The 20,211-nt window shown below is 34.0% G+C and overlaps 2 protein-coding genes across 3 annotated transcripts in view; one reads left to right on the top strand and one right to left on the bottom strand.

Annotated features, from left to right (window-relative positions):
- Positions 1-14,456, top strand: part of LOC138703367 (uncharacterized) — an 88,100-nt gene extending 73,644 nt beyond the window's left edge. For both annotated transcript variants that reach the window (XM_069831188.1, XM_069831187.1), the window contains one exon: positions 1,559-14,456. In XM_069831188.1, the coding sequence (XP_069687289.1) occupies positions 1,559-1,762 (204 nt within the window). In that variant the 3' untranslated portion in view covers positions 1,763-14,456. The remainder of the gene's footprint in view (positions 1-1,558) is intronic.
- Positions 1-20,211, bottom strand: part of Coprox (oxygen-dependent coproporphyrinogen-III oxidase) — a 120,567-nt gene that overhangs the window by 40,511 nt on the left and 59,845 nt on the right. The gene's annotated exons all lie outside the window — the stretch shown is intronic.

The following is a 20,211-nucleotide window of genomic DNA, read 5'->3' as shown; positions in this document are numbered from 1 at the left end:
GTGTGACGATATGGGTAGTATACAGAAGTAATTGTTAGTAATATTGCAAACAGAAGTGCGATGGTTGTAGCGTGGTAAAGTGTTGTCCCGTTTACATGAACTTCGAACGGAAGTTTCTTCACTTTTGAATGACCAAAACAATTTGCTAGCAGATTATTTGAATGATCAGGAATGGTTGTACAAATTATGTTACTTGGCAGACATTTTTCTAAAATGAATTGAGCACATACATACAAGGTAAACAGAAGACTATATTCGATGCTGATGACAAAATTGTCGCACTGAAGAAAAAGATAGCGTTCTACATAGAAAGCGTCGACAATAAGGATATGACGTTTCTCATTGACTTCAAACTTTAAAGAAGAAGAAAACATAACAATAAATGACTCATTCATAGCAGTAATAAAAGAACATCTTGACAATATGCTTCAGAATATAAATTCATACTTTCCAAGCGACACTCGGGAATCGATTCTAAAGAAATATGATTGGGTTGTAGATCCATTTCCAGTGATGTCAAAACCAGCAATCCTCACTGCTTCAGATATGAGGTCCTTATAGACATGGTTTCGGACAGCCACTGTCAGGCATCATTTAAAAGCAAACCATGTCCCGAATTTTGGCCTAAGTTAGGGGAGGATCTCTTAATATTAAATTCAAAAGCTACATTTCTCTTACTGTCTTTTGGTACTATGTACCCTGCGTGAAACGACCTTTTCGAGATACACAGCTACAAAAACAAAATATCGAGCTTGTATGGACACAGAAGATGATTACGTCTTCAACTGACTTCTAAGATTCCAGACATTGACAAACTCTGCTGCAAGGAACAGGCACATTCTTCACATTAACTTCGAATGTACATGTAACATTGTAACATTTGTTTAATATCGTAACTATTTGTTATATCATTTTGTAGATTTAAATAATATTATATCCAGTACATTTTTACTATTGTTTCCTTTATTAATATATATATATATATATATATATATATATATATATATATATATATATATATTTCCGTATATGTATCGCGTGAAATATGCTTCATAGAAGGTAGTCAGATAAAACTAAAATGTAAACATTTCTTGGGGCTCCACGAGAAACTTTTGCTTCAAAAAGGGCTCCGTGGCTGAAAAAGTTTGGGAACCGCTGCTCTATGGTAATTCAGCTGTTGACCAGATGGGACCTAGTGTGTCACCACATTTTTGGTAATCGCGATCGGGCCTGATCGCGATAATTGCTAATCGCGATTAGTACTGTAGTCTGTCACCAATATAACTTTGTTTGGTAAAAAAAATGTAATATTTTTGCTCTAGCTTTATGTACAGACCCAGAAACAAAATTTGGGCCACCTAATTTTACAAAGTTCCGGATATAACGCATTGCGCATACAAGAGCACCAAAATGTATGCTACTTGTGGACAGTCTTGTGAAGCTTGTTGCATACATAGAGGAGGACTGCTGCAAAGAATCGGTTTATTTTTTAATTCTGTACCTTTACAGGTCCTCTTAATGGAAACCTATTTAACATAATTATTTGTTAATTAACTAGGTGGGGCCTGCAGCAGGTGATCCAGCTCAAAGGAAGGTAATGTTTTCACGAACATCTCATTGTTATGTGGAAAGATGCTCTATTTATTATTCTGCAGGCGATTCATTCCATTTGCGTACTGAATCTGCACAACTCTTCAGCAGTGGACCACCTAATGACCGCATAATGTATGTAAAATTGCATCTTGAAAAAGTAGGTCCTTGAGCACATTTTGTCTTGAGTTACTAATGCAAATGATTACTCAACATCCTTCAATCCTTATCTTTCGGTGATTTGAATTTTATTTTTGTGATATCTGCTGTCAGCATTTGAGAGTATTTCGGAATTTGGAAACGAAAAATTCTCTTATATATATATGTATTTTTTTTTTGCCATAAGCGCTTGACATAATAACTTACGCATTATTTAGAAGTTCGAGTTGTTTTACTGAGAAACTGGAGTGCTTGTTATTCTGTATCTCACATTGGATCAGAATAGGAGTTTCGTTTGATTCATGTGATACTGTTGTTACTATTAAGAATTTCCAGATTGCTTTCATTACATAAGTTCTTAGACAGAGATTAAGAAGAACTTGAAGTTTGGTGGGACACTTTTTTTGTAATTATAACTTCTGTGATTGTCAAGTGTGTTATCTTGCAGTGTGAAAGTGAAATGTGTAAAAGTGAGGTATGAATTTTATTCTGCACTCATTATGAAGTTCTGCATTGGTCAACACATTTTTGTGTATAGATTTTCATAGAAGAGACGAAATTAGCAGCTTAATGCTGAATCAGCTTTGAAAATATAAATTTATTTACTCCAGAAAATTGCTGGAATTAGAAAATCAGAATTGTATTACAATTCATTGTAGCATTTCTGCTGCTTGGGTCGTTGATATTAACCTGTAATTTTATATGTAACAGTGTAGTCTCTTTACATTGACCATCTTTAAAAGACATTTAATAGTTTTTGATACATCCTGTTGGTTAATGGTTATGCTAATAGTCTTTTGTCCATTCCATTTATATCTTATGTCATTACATAACAGTAATATATTAACTTTTTAATGTTCAGTCTCAACACTGCATTTCTGTTGCAACAAGCAGAAATATTTATTCATTCCACATTCTGTTCTTTCCTGCATTCTTTCGTTGTTTTCTTGCTTTCTGTTCTTACTTTTTTCCTGTTTATTCCTTGTCTTTGGTTTTTTCCTTTCTTTTGAAAAATAATAAAATGTTAACAATGTAGTTATGTTTGATGTATACATATGAATTTGATTATGTTATAATTAATTCCAAGTCTAAATAAAAGCAGTTTACTTTGATTTCAGTGGACTACTAGAGAGAGAGTGTGTGTGCTTGTAGTTGCTTTTTGTCCCTTGTTTGTGAGGAACATATAAATGATATCAAGATATACAAATATAAGAAGATTCAGTAAAACTAGTGTGCATCTCAGCCTTGCAAATAAGCACAGAATATTTAGAAACACACTAAAAAAAATCTACAGGCCCACTTCCTTATCTGATTTATTGCTTCTTTAAAGGCCGCTATATTCCATATTTTTTTCCTCTAAGAGTAGTTTGAAAATCTGCTAAATTCTTATATTAACGACACTCATCCTAAATACAGACGTGGACAAATTATTAGCAAAATGTACGATTTTTTTACATTTTTACAAAATTTGACTTTTCAATTTAGACTACTATTGACATTTTTATGATTATAGTACTCAGAAATAAAAATGTCAACTGCAGTCAAAATTGAAAAGTCAAATTTTGTAAAATTATACCATAAACATCGTCAGTTTTGCTAATAATTTGTCCACGTCTGTAATAACTAATATTATTTATGTCTAACAAAAAACCGCAAGTTGGCGACACTGATCATTCAACATCAGTCCTCTTTCTTTCTATAACTTAAACACTATAAAAATACCGTCAATGGAACCTGTGAACTGAAAAAAAAAAAAAAGTCTTTTGTGCATGTAGTGTCATAGAAGATTGGTCCAATGAGTAGTTAGGACATGAAAGGAATTGCTTGAGAGAGGAAACACAACTGGCTTGGAGAAGGAGAAAGGAAAGGGAAGGGAACAGGTTGTGTCAGGCTTCGCTCTCTCTTGAGTGACATTATACGTGATCATATTTCACAGATTCCAGGGATGGTGTTAGTGGTAGTGGCAAGCGTTGTAATTGCGTACTTACCCCTTTACCAATCCGCTTTGGAACAATGAAGAAAATTCTCTACAAAATATGCTCTAAGAACAAACATAATAGGAGAGAGAACACAATAGACATCACAAAATTATACGAAGTTTTAAACATTTGAAATATTCATTACATAATGTAAGTTTTGGCATGTTTCTTTTAAATTCAGGTGCCTGTGAAAATATTTATATGCCTAGGGCACGTGTGCACCTGCTTATTTGCAAGTCTGATGTATATGATGAAATGATGTGATTTAAAATTTAAAAATAAAATGTGTTTACCTGAAGTGGTGAAGAGAGGAGGATATATCATGCACTGAAAGCCTGATATAATGCGCTTTTAAACAACATACTTCATCTCTGTGTTATGGCTTATTCAGTGTAAGTGACAAGTGATGGGATAAGAAGGACGAGAAAAGTAGATTACAACATGGTGCAGTACTATAAGTAATTTTATGTCATAAACTCAGTTATGTACATCTTCATTCTTATGAAACATAAAATATAATATGTACTGTACATTTATAAAATTAAAGTACTGATTTACTGTAAGTTTATAAGTGAAAATTTCAAATGTTATTACATATAATTGAAGGGTCTGATGCAAGAGGGGTTAACTTCATTTTACAAAATTCTTCAGGAGAGACAAATAACAGATTTAAAAATTATGCAATTCATATGAAGTTCTTTAAAGTATATTTTCGGATTCCCTACTTCCAGGCAGTAATTTTTGGCAATAATTTTTACTTCCATCGCATTTCATATAATCTGTATTCATCAGTGGTGAAGACTTATGAGGCTTTTGAAGCTTAGCCTACCAAAAAAACTTGAGTTACAGTTATTATATCTAATAGCAGTATAAGTTCGTAATAACTAGGGGGCGGATGTTGATGACCAAAAAATCTACTTAAAATGGTCATTAAAATGCCCTTAAACTAATGGAAAAATGACATGAACTTAAAAGAAAATGACATTCAAATATTATTCAAAGTACTTGCACAATAACTTCTTAAAAATTAGTCACCTTGTTTCAATGACTGCCCAGCAAATCTCGGAGAGAGGAGGCAACTTCCTGGAATTTGGCTAAGCTAAAGGTAAAGGAGTATGCATAAAATGAAGGTTTTAAGGGAAAACTATAAATTTTAATGAGGGTTGCAATGTGTTTCAATCGGTGGTGGTCCATGTAAGTGCTTTCTCCTTTCATTCTTCACTTTTGTTACCAGATCTTCCAGATGGAGGAGTGTGAATGACAAAACAAATTGTGGGAGTAGCTTGCATTCTTGCAATATTTGTGTTAAAAATACTGTTCCTTCCCTTCCATGGGGATGCAACGTCCTGTCCAGGACACGGTGAAAGTTTCTCCCCTTCCAAACATAAATTCTAAAGACATTCTCATACCGACAAAAGAACAGTAGCGGTCAGAGTCGTCACTTAAACTAAGCTGTTGTCAAGCATTTTATACTACTTCCATTGTGTTAGGTGAAGACTTCAGTTGAATGAAGGATGGTCTTTACAGTTTGTTTCAAACTATAAAACTCAAACTTCACTGTTATTCACTTATTCCGTAGCTAATTACTACTGACCTATTTGCGTAGCAAAAGATTTAACAGATCTGTCAGTAAAGAAGAAAGTAAAATGCATTCCAAATGATCTAAAAATTCTTCAAAGTATTAAAAATGACCAAAAAAAGCCGAAAAAAAATATAAAAATGATCTGTTAGTTCAAAAACGCCGTTGATATTAACATAGAAAGGATTTCTATATTAATAGGCATCGTCCTTATGTGAAAAATAAGATGACTTTTCATCAAAATCCGCCCCCTAGTAATAACAATATTGGCAGTCATTCTAGGGTGAACAGTTCAGTGAGAGAGGCTTGTAGCAGAAGTCTCATAGTGATTGCTCACAGGCAGTGGCACTTGCAAGCTTGAGAGAAGGCCAGGGAGGAGGGGGTACGATTTGCTATGATTCAGTAGCAGGAGGTGTTGCTAACCTCAGCGTAGCAATATACACTGTGGTATGTTGATGTTATGTGAATATGCTGCATTGTTGAGTGTTAGTTTAATGAAAAGCGAATGCAAGTGTGTGTTAAACACTTACTTTGTGTAAAATGGCTCATACTGAGAGAACATTGAGGTCTTTATTTGCAGAATTAAAAGAGAAACCGTTTTCAAGTTGGGGATATGAAAAAAAAGGAGCTTACAATTTTGATAGAAAAGCCGATAAACATCTGTTGTATAAAAAAAAAAGATATAAGATGAGCAGATTTCTTCAGCCTACCCAGTATTTACACTGTAGCTTTGCCACTGATATATAAATATATAATGGAGCTACCTCTTTCTTGCACCAAAACATTAAAAAGATTTTTAAATGGCTGAAAATTGCATGTTAATTACATAACTAAATAATGTGAAATAAATTAATACTTCTCTCATAATACGAGTATGAGTATGCTAACAAAATAAATAAAAAATGATCAAAACTATATGTGCAATGAATCATTTAAATGTGGTCTTCATCTTCTGTAAGTGATTCAATACTGCCTCCATCTGGCTGAAGTGATAATATTCAGTTCTTCATAGTACATGTCATTACTTGGATGTACTGCTCCACCGATGATATTGTGTCTTAATTTTGCAGGTTGTCATGGAGATACAAGGCTGGCTAATGTGATATTGATTTTGCAGTCTAAACTTCGAGGAGATAGACATGCTTGCAGAAACACTTACTATTATGAATATAATGGAACACATTATAAGTAGACATAAAAATCTCTCTTTGATATGAATTTTAACTGTATTTGAGAAGTAGGGTTTTAGATGGCCTACGAAGTTCCATATCATATTAGTTTTCACCGAGATTACATTGAACTTCAATGGTGACATCTTCACTATGGTCTCATATTCCTGTGGCCGAAAAATCCTCTCTGTTCTCAGTGTTTTTTTTTTTTTTTTTCGTGGTCAAACAAAAGCACCTGTCACAGAGCATAAAGCCATGGCCTGGTTTAGGAAATCTGTATAATAGTTTCTAATCTACCAACATGAGCCTAAGTGAAAAAGAACTGAATTAGTGCCATATTTTTATTTTGGGCTCACCAATTACCTGCAAAAACCTCTAATAAAAGTCATAAGTGACTACTTGTTTGTAGTTTTTACCAACTGCCTTCAAACGGTGCTGGTCAGCCTCACATGTCTCTAAGTATATGTCATACATTTTGCTTACATTCAACTCAAGTAACATATAGTATTTGTTATTTTTATTTCTGGTATAGTCGGATACACATCTAGTGTACTGTAGGTAGCTGACTGAACTGCTGTGAATTGATGATAGTGTAGGCTATTTGTGTTATCTGCGGGTTCTGTGTCATTACATCAGACAAGGGCAGGCGATTGGACATTTGTAATGCCCCACCACCCGGTTTGTTTCTCTTATCTACATCGCTCACAATGCAGATTTCAATGTTACGTCATTCATTGCAATCTTGACCTTGCCTCACCTCAGCAGCATGTGATAACGTCTGATTCACATTGGCGCGAGATGTTTTACCAAAAAAATGCATCTAGCTCCGCCATCGTTCGAAAATGGACCTATGTTCATATGAATTTTGTCACTTAAAATGGCCTAAGATATCGTATCCTAAATTTTTTAACTTTCCTCGTGAATCACCCTGTATATACCCAATATATTATAAGTTGATGTTTTTATCACTCCATTGGGGTTTCTGCAACATTTGACCACCATTTAATGATGGATAAAACATATTTAAATTACATATTACATTACATATTTAAATTACAGTTTCTTCTCACTTTTCCAGACTGAGTACTGGCAGAGGTTTGGTTAAACTTGCTTTCTTATTATTTAGACCTTACGTTTTTATCCACTTGGTTTCATTTGTTTAGTCAAAAATTTTTTTGACTGGTTAAATGAGATACGTAACAAATCGCAGGCAATATTCATTCATTTTTTTTTAAGAGGATGATGTACTTTAGATTTACGGTACTCTTTCAGGTTGACGTTTGTTGTTTCATTCTGATCACAGACTGTGTATGAAATATCTGGGTCATATAGATTTTGATGTAGGTGATGGAAGTGGGAATTGTAGTGTGGATGGAAACTCTCGTATGCATTAGTGGTCTGTTCTATGAAATCTATGCTATTTGCCCATATGTTTGGTAGAAATAAAGTTTCATCTGTGACGTTTTCTACGATATGATCTACAAGTTATGTGATTTTCCCATCTAGGCAGTGGCGAGCAGAGATCCAAAATATAGGTCAAACAAGTTCCTACATCATCATCATCATCCGTGGTATATCATATTACTGATACTATTACCACCACCACCACCACCACCACTTTATTTGATACTTATAGCAGCTTTTGTTTTAGTTACAAAAATTGATTCATCTGTACTGCAACATCAGTTTTATCAGAAGTTGAACTTGATCATTCTTTCTTGCGATGCAAAGACAGTGATCACCTTACCAAAGAAATCTTGAGTAGGCTATTTCACATGTTCTCCAACAAACTAGATGCTATTGAAATGATTGCTAAGTCTTCAAGTGTGTTTTCTCCTGCACTATTGGCTATTGCGCACATATATCTTTATTCTTTTCTGCACTGGAAGACCTTCCTGCAATCACTGTGCACACGGAATTATACACACTAACCAATAGCATTAGCAGGAGCGGCTTTCGAAGAGGGGCTGTGGAGCTGCAGCACCCCCAGACATTTGTGACTCTTGTCTCGTTTTATGTTGTGAAGTACATTTATTATAAAGTCTCTATTTAGCAGCTCGAATTTTTTAAAATTCCGCTCTCACTGACATGCACTAATGCAATCGTTAGTGAAATCACTTCCTCCCCTGGTGCTGCCAGAGCGAAGCCAGAGACAAGGACTATGGGTGAACCCACTTCCTCCCCTGGAGCTGCCAGTCTCTTCTCGGATGCTTTGCGCGTTAGTTTTACCCCTCCCCCTGCTGACCCTGGCCATGAATCAAGAGTCACCAGGCGCTGCAAAATTTGCAGCAGCTTGTCAGTAGCGCGCAGTTTTAAATACATTTTCTTTAATGTTGTGAGCATAACAAGTGCAAACAATGTTTAATTCTGTACAATATTTACAGTGTATTCAGTTCAGAACCTTAACAGTTCAGGAGAAATGTGAAATTAAGTACCCATCAGTTGAATCTCATAATGGAAAGAGCCGCTAAACAAAATACAAAGGCTGGCATATTTTTTGCTGATTTATCCAGTATCCCTGATTTCTTCTCATGACCTCCACTCAGTCTGTATAGATTAATGTGTTTTAAAGACAATCCCATCAGCTGGGGCAACAAGATGGAGTTTTAAAATAAGAACAGTAAATGTTGTTCATGAGAAGAAGGAGCCATTGCTAGAATGTTTTCAAACCATAATGGAATCTGAAACATCTAACAACATCACAACAAATGAGGCAAGCACCCTGGTGCATGCTCTTGAAGATCCTGAATTCAATTTCTGGCTCAGTTTTTTTCATTTATTGATGTATCATGTAGATATATTATACAAGCAACTACAATATCGCCAGCATATAAAATAATTAAATTATGGTTTATTTAATGACACTGCAGGGGTTATATCAGCATCGCCGGTGTCTCGGAATTTTGTCTCGCAGGATTCTTTTAAATGCCAGTAAATCTACTGACATGAGCCTTTCTCATTTAAACACACTTATATGCCATTGACCTGGGCCGGGATCGAACCCGCAACGACTATGCTACCGAGGCCGACTCTGCATATCAAGCTTTGTTAATGCCATACAGACAATAATATGGACCAGTGCATAGTTGAGCAGCGAGATCTGTGAAAATGAAAACCCTAAAAAGCGTAAGGTCGAAGGGATTCAGACAAGGGTTGCGGCAGCTAAGGAAGTATGTGATCTCATTATCACACAAGCCAATACCCGATTCCAGTTCATAGATCATCTGATATTATCTTCTCTTCTGTGTCAAGAAAAATTTGAATGCTACAAAAGCTCATTTCCTGAAAATGATCTAAATGTATGTGTGAAGCTTTTTCTAATGTTCGATAAAGATAAACTAAAAACGTAACTCACTGTGTTATATCAGAGACAAGAATTCAGAAATATCAGTGGCGCAGTCAAGCTCTTGCAGTTTCTTCTATCTGAGAACTTACAGGTCTCATTTTCAGAAGTTGTAGAACTACTACGCATACCTATCACCATACCAATGACAAATTCTGAACCAGAACGTTGCTTTTCGTGTTTGAAAAGAGTAAAATCCTATCTTAGAAATACGATGAGAGAAGAGAGACTGACCGCATTAGCTGTGTTTTCTATTGTAAAGACTATGTTAAATGACATCAGATTTTAATAAGAAGATGATTCAAAAGTTTGCAACCTACAAGACAAGGCGCATGGAACTAATCTTTAAATAAGATAAGTTGCATGGTTTATTTTTGTATGCAGCCCCCCTGAATTCGATACCCACGAGCCGCCACTGAGCATTAGTTATGAAAAACTGGATAGTACTAATTTATCGTTACATAGATTTAACAATTCAATGTGCGCAATGAAAATGGCTTGTTCAACGAATCTTTAATAAATTGAACACAATACTGTATTATTTTCTGATAACACATCATTATTAGAACTGAAATAAATAAACGTAAGTTTTCTCTCCCACACTGCTTAGTTATTAAACTGGAATACTTTGGCTTCACTCCTGCACTGTTTGACACACAAACTAAAACCGACATAACATTTTTCGAACGGAATTTTGGATGAATATGGGTAGAGGTGGCGGGTTTGTGTAGAAAACACACTATACACTGCATACATGTGTAAATTAGTCCCAGTTTTAAATTAAAATCTCTCCTCCCGCGTACAAATTACATTGAAATTGTGTATGATGAAATTACTGTTTTACTTTGGAATATGTATGATAAGACTTTCTTGTGTTAAATTTTAACATACCTTGTTTACATGTTTCGACCTATTTATGGGTCATCTTCAGAACTGGTTGTTGTTGGTCTTGGCGCCTCTTGTTGTTTCCTGTGAGGAAACAAGAAACACACAGGAAACAACAAGAGGTGCCAAGACCAACAACGACCAGTTCTGAAGATGGCCCATAAATAGGTCGAAACATGTAGGCCTAAACAAGGTATGTTAAAATTTAACACAAGAAAATCTTATCATACATATTCCGAAGTGATACAGTGTTAAAAGTTGTGTAATCAAGATGTATACTGTTTTACCTTAAAAAAATATGGAGACATTAAGTATATTGGAGTAGGTATATTGCACAATTTGCTTTTGGTGTTTTCTAGTGTTTCCAGATTTTGTAGGTTTTCCTTTGGCAACTTAATTCTTTCGTAAAATTGTTATGGATAAATTTATTATCTGATGATAACATTTTGGATATATATTGCATTTTCTGGGTATAATAGTGTCCAGAGATAAATTACTTCTTATACTTGAGCATTACTGTAGATGTAGGTGCTGTGTGGTGTATGTTTATTGAAGAAGACTTTACTTTAAATTTATGATTAACCTGTATGCAATAAATTGGATCCTTAGGAATTTTACTCTTCTAGAACTTCTAGTTACAGTAATGCTTATATTTTTTTTTATTCACCAGACACAATATTATCCTAATTTACCTAGAAAGTTTGATGTGAAACGTCATTTCAGTAATACATATTTACAATTACATTGTGTGTAAATAAAATAGAATAAAGTAATTCCTTGCATCGTCTACAGCATCCTTATATACCATTCCATGTGTGGTGTTATGCGAGGAGAGCCTTTCAACTTTAATGTGGTACGACCCCAGCAAATTCGTCTTAAGCAGCGTCTTAAGTATTTCTTAAAACATACATCTGTGGAAATGTTTACTGCAGTCTGAGAGGTATAACGATGATGTTCAGGTAAAAGGGCTTATCCCACATTTACACTAATTACAACAAATAAAGTTGTATTTAAGAAATGAGAGTTAAGCCCTTTTACCTAGACACCCTCGATATAACACTGCATTTAAGTTACAGTGGAGTCAAAAATAAGAAGGTGCAATTAGAGGAATTCGAAAAGTTAATGTATACACAAAGTGAAAATTAAAATTCCATTAATTTGTTACTAAACCCTGTGTGTTCGTTATTTCATTGAACAATATAAGTGGTAAAACTGTTGTTTCTGTCAATTCTAGTTACAATCTTGAGTTTCATTGTAAAGAGACTTCACTATATTCGTATTAAGAATTCAGTTAAATGATGAAATGATTACCGTAATGTCATATATTACATAGTACATTTTAAATTGTATGATATTGTTTCTCGTTCTATATTTCGTAACACAGTTACACAGTGTGGAACATATTGATTGTATTTTACCTTACATATATCTCTGAATTTCGTAAAAATGTTTAGTGTTACCAGCCATTATTTATATATTAAACTTGAAGTTTGGAAACATTCAGAAATGCTGGACATTATCTTTAAAATGATTGCTGTATAAACATGTAATGAACTCAAGAAAATGCTTGAGCAGGGGTGGGGGGGGGGGAGAAAAAGTCTCTTGAAAAGAATTTACAACATAACATCGCCTTTCCAGAATGCAGAAGAGCATGTTTTAATTTTCCCACAATTTTATTTGGTTCCCATTAATAGTGATGCATCTGCCACTTAGCAGCAATTGGTATAACTTCGGAGATAGAATACTATTCCATATAAAAATTGAATTTTTTTGGACCAATTCACGAAAATCTCAATTTTCGCTTTTTTTGAGTTACAACAGTATTCCAGAAAAGTGACAAGTCTATTTTATTTTCCTCATCATATCATCTTTAAAGCTAAGATAGAGAGAAAGAGATTTAGAGAAAAATAAAATAAATTGTCCAGCCTTAATTAAGAATGATCATGAGGATCCGGAAATTAATAATAATATAATAAATTAAAGAAGAATATTGTTGTAACTATTGCACCGTAAATATCACCAATAAAATGAAATCTTGAAAGATAACCATAAAAATTAAATTGAAAAACAGTGGTTATTTATGCAACAAGTGGATAATTTTGATGATTATGGCATGAGTGAATGTTTGTCGCATGCAACACTTTATGGCATCTTAGCATTATAAATTGTAGGAAAACTATTAAAGAAACTTGGGATCCATAGCTGACAATATTTTGTGTTCAAAGTATATATCGATTAGTTGCAAAATGTTCCTTTATTTTGTTAATATAGCTTCTTTGAACCACAGAACTGTTTTATGTGATATTACAAAAGTGATACAAAATTGTTAAAGATTGGAAATAAATGTTACGTTACCTTCTGTCCTGCATTTCATTTCTTGTTACATGGCATGTAGAAGATATTCAGATGAGATGCATGCATCCCGATCCAAGTGTTCCGGTATTACATCATAAGCAAATACGTTACTTTTTATCGGCACCTGTTCCATAATATGCCAATTATGAATGATATTCGATGTAGTAACAGCCTGTTTATAATGCTAGGATGGCATAAAAGATTTTAGATAAAATTAATATATGGCATATCCTTAATTGAGACCTTCGGAGTGGTATAAATGAAATTGTATAATCTGCAGGGAATCTTTAAGAATTTGGGTGATTTCCTTAATTTAAAAAATTTTATTATATATATATATATATATATATATATAGTATATAAATTTTGATGAAGAACCCCCAAGCATCTGCAGGGAATTTTTAAGAATTTGAGTAGTGATTTTCTGAATTTGAAAATGGTATTGATAAATTGTTAATAAATATATGTAAATTTTGATGAAGAATCCCAAGCACCAAAACGTAAATCTATTACTGATCAATTGAAGAAAGGAACATTACACTTGGGACTAAGGTAAGGAATACAAGGCTCATAAATGGTCCTCTTTTCATGAACAACCTGATGAGCTTGGTTGAACAACATTAACATAAGCAATTATCTTTTTTAACAAGTGTTATTTATGCATTTACATTATGTTTATCAAAACATTTCTTTCACTTCGAGTATTAAACAGCTTACAAAGTAAACATTGTGACTTGTTTATAATTTAATCAGTTGTTCAAAGGCAAAGTTGCATTGTGTGTGTGTGCAGTAGATGAAAACTCAAGGACAGTGATGTAGAATTATTTTCTTAACCTTGAGATTTTGAGACAGCTAGCCACTGCATTCCAAAACTTTGGAGAAATACATTAATATGTATACACATTAAAAAAAAAAGAAAAATATTTTGTCTCTGCTTGCATTGTACTTGCCTTCAATTTATAGCAAGGCAACCATTCAGGCAATCATATGTTTTCTCTTGTGATGTATGATGCTGAAAGTATAACCACCTACTTGACATTGTATTTGTCTTCAGTCTGTAGCAAGGTAACCATTCAGTCACATATTTTCTTTTGTGATGTATGATGCTGAAAGTATAACCACATTTCTAGTAAGAAAAAGTGATCTCAGGTATCAGACAAAAATATTAGGCTGTTTTAAGAATGCTAAAAGACAGTGTTTTATTTACTGTATGGTATAAATAATAAGAAATGTTTTCAATGTAACTGATACTTAATAAGCTTTCAGTTACACTAAAATTCAGTGAAGTATAGTAGTAACCTTTATATTCATTACAATGACAGCATTCAGAAGATGCCAGTAGATTGATATCTGTACTGCAAAGGTAACTTCAGTGAAATAAAATGTTTTCAAATATAGTTGTTGCACAACTTATTTTTGCAGATGTTTGTTACAGAAATGTTAAATTTGTTGCATTTTGATTAAAATTATGGCTACATTTAAACTGAATAATTGAAACTGAAGTGCTAGTTTCGCAGAAATGTAACCGTTTTAGATTGAGCACCATCTTTTTCTGCTTTCTGCTACCAGCACACTGCAGATTGACTGGCAATGACACTGCTGATCATCTTGCCAAAAAGGGCTGTGGTACTATTCAAAAACCTGCTACACAATTATCCTATTATACCACAAAAAGAATAATTATTTCACAGTATCACAAAATTATAACAAATCATCTCCTAATTTCCAAAAATAAGAGGTGAGAATCTGTCTCAACCCAAAACGTCCCTGGATACCCAAGGAAGAATGCAGTTACAATTTTTAGACTGTTTACGGGCCACGACTGCTTGGCCAAGCATCTCCACAGGATTGGAATATCTCCTTCACCACTCTGCCCCTTATGTGATCTTCAAGAGGAAATGGATCAAAATCTTCAACACTGCCCAGCCACTATCAACTTGGCATCCTTGAGTGAAAAACACTGGAGAGCGAGAGAATTAATGGGACCATTCCATGTCAAATCAACACAAAAAAGTGGACTTTTCAACCCGACCACTTCAGATTTTCATTAAATTTGGTGGGATAGTAAAGAACCTTAAGTTAATTAATTATGTAAAATTTTAGTGCTCAATAATGCACAATATCCATACAGCAATTCTGTCAATATGAGAAAAAATGTAAAAATGTTGCATACTATGCCAACAAAAATAATTCATAACTTCTCTTCTAATTGAGGTAGAATCTTAAACTTGGGCTTACTTTAAAGCTAAGGAATCATACTTTTCAATAAAAATAGGTTTGCATCAAAGTATCGAATTCTTTATTGAATGGTCACGTGAATCACATTTTAACATTGAATATCTAAAAATGCGGGACATAAATTATTTCGCGAAAAAAGTATGTTATAGAGGCAAGAGCATTCTACCCTTGGTGTAAGTTTCATTTTGGTAACATTTCAGGAATATCAGTAAAAAAATATATCAATGTATTGGTTTGTAGCACTTAAACTCATCTTACACCAACACTGGATGCATGCGAGTTCATACTTTTGTGATTATCTGCGGCATCGATCTGTCAGGCCGTCATGAGTGGCAGTTTATACAGTCTTCAATTTATACAAAACATGCGATCTGTTTCAAGTGCAGTGTCGTTAGTTTTTGTAGTATGTGGTAGTTTTGTGCGATGTAATGGAGTCGCGTTATAAGTTATATGTTTGCTGCAATCCCTTCGAGAAATCAGGGCATTGTAATTGAAGGAAACATTTAAGAAGTGTTATATCGTGGATGCTTAATGTATTTCCTGATTTAAAACAGGAACAAAAGGTGTGTGCTATGTGTCGCAAAGAAATAAAAATATAATATGTTGCTATTGAAAGTATGACGCAGAATCCTCAGAATGACTCTAGTAATGAAGAATACCTCGATTCTACAGCAAATGTAAGTTCATTAAATACAAGTCTTTTTGAACAAGGTGTGTTCCTTATTAAACAAAAAAGGCTACAACAAGAGAAATATAAGAGACAGAAATTTGAAAATATTGAAAAAGTCTTAAAAGATAAAGTCTTCGATATTAAAGATGCCGAGGAACCAGGACCTTTGTCAAGTCCTGATTCTGAAATTTTGTCTCAGTTGCAGGAAAATTTTCAAAATTCAGGTAAAAGTGAGAAAATCACCGTTTTAACACTACTACCTAAAAGCTGGAGCGTAAATAATATAAAAAAAGTTCTTTCAGCTTCCTAATACATAATTCGGAAAGCCGAAGTCCTGGCAAAGGAAAAGGGAATTTTGTGTTCACCAAATCCGAAACCTGGAAAACCCTTGCTCGTGGCTGTTGCCAGTAAAGTTAAAGAATTCTGTTGTTCTGACGAGATTAGCTGAATGATGCCTGGTAAGAAATATTTGTTATGATTAAAGAATCAGGTAGTAAATCACATGAGCAGAAATGAATTATATCCAGCGTTTAAAAATTCTAACCCTGAAATGAAGGTAATATTCTCCAAATTTTCAGCTCTTAGACCAAGAAATTGTACTCCAGCTGGAGTTAGTGGAACTATACTGTCTGTGTTTGTGTCCTCATCAGAATGTAAAACTTATGCCGGAAGCAGTTTATTAAAGTTTCAGGTCTACGTGGATTTCTAGAAAATTTTTCATTATACCTTACAACTTCTCAACATTTCTTGGCTACTATGGTGTGCAATCCTCATATAAATTGCTTGTTCAGGAAATGTACAGAATGTCCTGAACCATTCAAAATAAGAGAGGGTTTAGAGAAATGTTTCGAATAAAACTTCAGTGAATCAGTGACTTACAACCAGTGGATGACAACTGACTGGTCAACGCTTGAGACCATAGTGAAACCCACAGGCAAATTTTTCGACTGTCTCTTGGAGAAACTTGGTGATTTACTGACTCACTCATTTATATCATCTGAACAAAGTAAGTTTCTACGTGATATGAAATCATTTCTACAGCCATGTCAGCTTGGTGTGTTAGGCGACTTTGCTGAAAACTATTATTTCGTAATCCAAGATGAAATTCAGTCATATCACAGGACTAATGTGCAGACAACCATTCATACTTTCGTAATATATTATAACGAATCGTCATCCAATACAGTCTCTTAAAAATCTGTGGTAATAATTTCACACTGCCCGAAATATGACACTACAGCTGTACGTCTGTTTCAAAAATATCTAATGGAGTCATTAAAACAAACATCTGTAATTCGCCACGAAAATGATATATTTCTCCGATGGGTTTTCTGGTCAGTATAAAAATAGGAAAAAATTTCCTGAACCTCACATTACATGAAGAAGATTTTGGATTTCCAGCAGAATTGCATTATTTTTGCATATCGCATGGCAAAAGAGCATGTGACATTGTAGGTGGGACGGGACACTTAAAAGATTTGCGGCTTGTGCTAGTTTGCAGAGACCATCCGATAAACAAATAACTACACCTAGGGAATTGTACGACTGGACAAGGGATCATCTCCCAAACATTAATACCGTTTATGTGACTGAAAAAAGCTATACTGAAGAGGAAAAAATGCTTTCTCTTCGATTTGCAAAATCCACCGCAGTGCCTGGAACACAAGTTTCATACAGTCCTGCTGTTTAGGATGGGTATTATACTTGCTAAACAGTTTTAAAATGCAGCTGAAACAACGCTAGTCTGGAAAGATGATCAGGCTATTTCATCTCAGCAATGAAAGGTAAGCATTTCTTACAGAACTTCAGGTTTAACAAAATCCATGTGACAATTTATTTGAGGTAATAATTTTAAAAATTCGAATTATATACTACATGTTAAATTACATAGCGACATTCAAGAATATGATCAAATATAATTAAATATAACGAATGTGTGGGACATAATTATCGCGACTTATACGGTTAGCTTATGCTTGCAGTGACAATTTTTATCTTTGTAACCTATGATGATTCCAAGTTGAAACTTATCAGTTCATTATATCACTAATTGAGGCGTACTATATATTTTTTTTTCCTTAAAATAGAACCCCCTCATTTTTAAATATGAATATATGAAAATTGTTTCACCATGTTCTTTTAGTGTAATTGAATACATCAGAAAACAATATAAACAATAAAAACTATCACATATTAAGAATATATCACCCAATTTTTATAAATTTATCTGGAGACATTGTTGAGATATATAATTTTAATTGAAGTGGTGTGCTTACAAAAATATTATTTTTCTTCATGTTTGAAACGCCACTGACAGAAAACGAAAAGCACAGGACATATGAAACTCGGCAGTTTTAGTTAGCGTGGCAGGTAAAACAAACCCTCATATTTTGAAAGAAATCTGAGTCGGTCGGGTTGAGTGCCTTGTTGATTTGATATGGAATGAGCCAATGATTTCATAGTCAGAAATTCAGCATTAGGAAACAACAACAACAAACTGAATAATTATTTGCTTCATTACAAGATTATCTCACAACTAACAGTGACCATCCAAATTATTTGTGACTGATAGATATGAAAAGAAGGCATATGTCATTGTTGATAGTGATTTGTCCGTCAGGCGGAGACATTAAACCTGAGGCCCTGTTTCACAAAGCTGACAAGTCCTACAATCCAGTGCTGGATTTAGGCAACCTAGTTGCCTAGGACGGCAATTTCTGGGGAAGGGGTGGCTTTCTCTCTCTCTCTCTCTTTACTTTTTTTTTTTTTTAACTCTTTTTTGGTAAATCTTTTCTGAAGTTTGTTCTTGAACACCTTATGGAAGTCTGATATTGTTTTGTTATCACACTGTCGCAGTTGTGGTAAGGGTAAAAAGGAAAGTTTGCAGGTGCATAGTTATATTGTAATGCCGGTATCACGTTATTATACTGTGAAACTTCTTAAATTTAACTGCTTGTATAAACAAGAATGCATTGTTGAAAATCAATTGGATGTGTGTTTATTATTTATCGCTATGAATAGTAACCACAACTCTCAGTTACATTTCCAATATAATATATCATCAACAATACTATTGAATCACTTTCCAGCATGTGCACTATATAATTCGATATGAAAGCTTAATTCCGCAAAGAGTTGGAGTTTATTTTTCAATTCACTTTATACTTCCTATTGAAGTAAGAAATACTCGTAATATTATACCACCAACAAAACCAATGCTCAAAAATAAACCACAGCTACAGCCTGACTTTCATAAATCAGTTTTGTTGCAGTAATGAGTAAGTTTGAATATATTTCTTGGCATCAAGTCTGATGGGCTTCGTCAGATCGGATCATCATCAATGCTTTTTCCGTGAAGAAAGTGCGAAGGAAATGTTTATAATTCACATTTTATTAAGATGCATGTATTTTGATTCCAGTAATTGTTTTCTGAATTGTAACATTTCATTTAAAACTAATTTAAACTAAACATGACCTATTATAATAGCTGCTTATAAACTTTTTGTGGGAGTTTAGGGGCAGCAAATTTCAGCACTGCCTGGGGGCGGCACTATAACTAAATCCGGCACTGGTACAATCATGACAATTCTACAATGTCAGAATATTGTAACATTTGTTTTGTGACAATTCTTACTTGCTTTGACAAATACAGTTTGTGAATTGTCAATAGTGTTTCATAAATATGACTCTGACAGATAAAGTACATATAAACATGTAAGATTGTTAGTAAATTATTTCTTCTTCATTTCATATTTTTATAAAAGTAGGTAATTGATATGAGATGAGTTGGTTGGATGATGTATAATGCACGTCATTATTGACTTTGTTAAAATTACTAACCTCCTTTAGAAAGTCAATTTTATGAACAATGAGAAAATTACAATTTTAAATTTGATTAAAGAAAGCAACGACATTCCTGTCAACAAATGCAGCCTCATTTTCAAAGGAAGTATCCATCTTTTTTTTTTTATCAAGGATCCATCGATAATTTCATCAACTCTCGGCACATTGGCTGCCCTCAAGAGAGCTGTGGAATGATTTCGATAAGCTGTATGCATCAACAGTTAAGTGATACTGAGCTTCATTTCCCATCCAGTGCAAGAACACACAATAATTATTTTGGATCGAGTGTTTTTTTATTATTATTAGAGAATGCATCTTGGTTGACTATGTAGAGGATTGACATTGACATCACAGTGGAGTAGTATCTGTACAGTACGTTTCAGTACACAAGGAGACATGCA

The sequence above is a fragment of the Periplaneta americana genome, chromosome 7, assembly GCF_040183065.1.
Source record: "Periplaneta americana isolate PAMFEO1 chromosome 7, P.americana_PAMFEO1_priV1, whole genome shotgun sequence".
Lineage (NCBI taxonomy): Eukaryota > Metazoa > Arthropoda > Insecta > Blattodea > Blattidae > Periplaneta > Periplaneta americana.
This window is presented reverse-complemented; position numbering and strand designations above follow the sequence as displayed.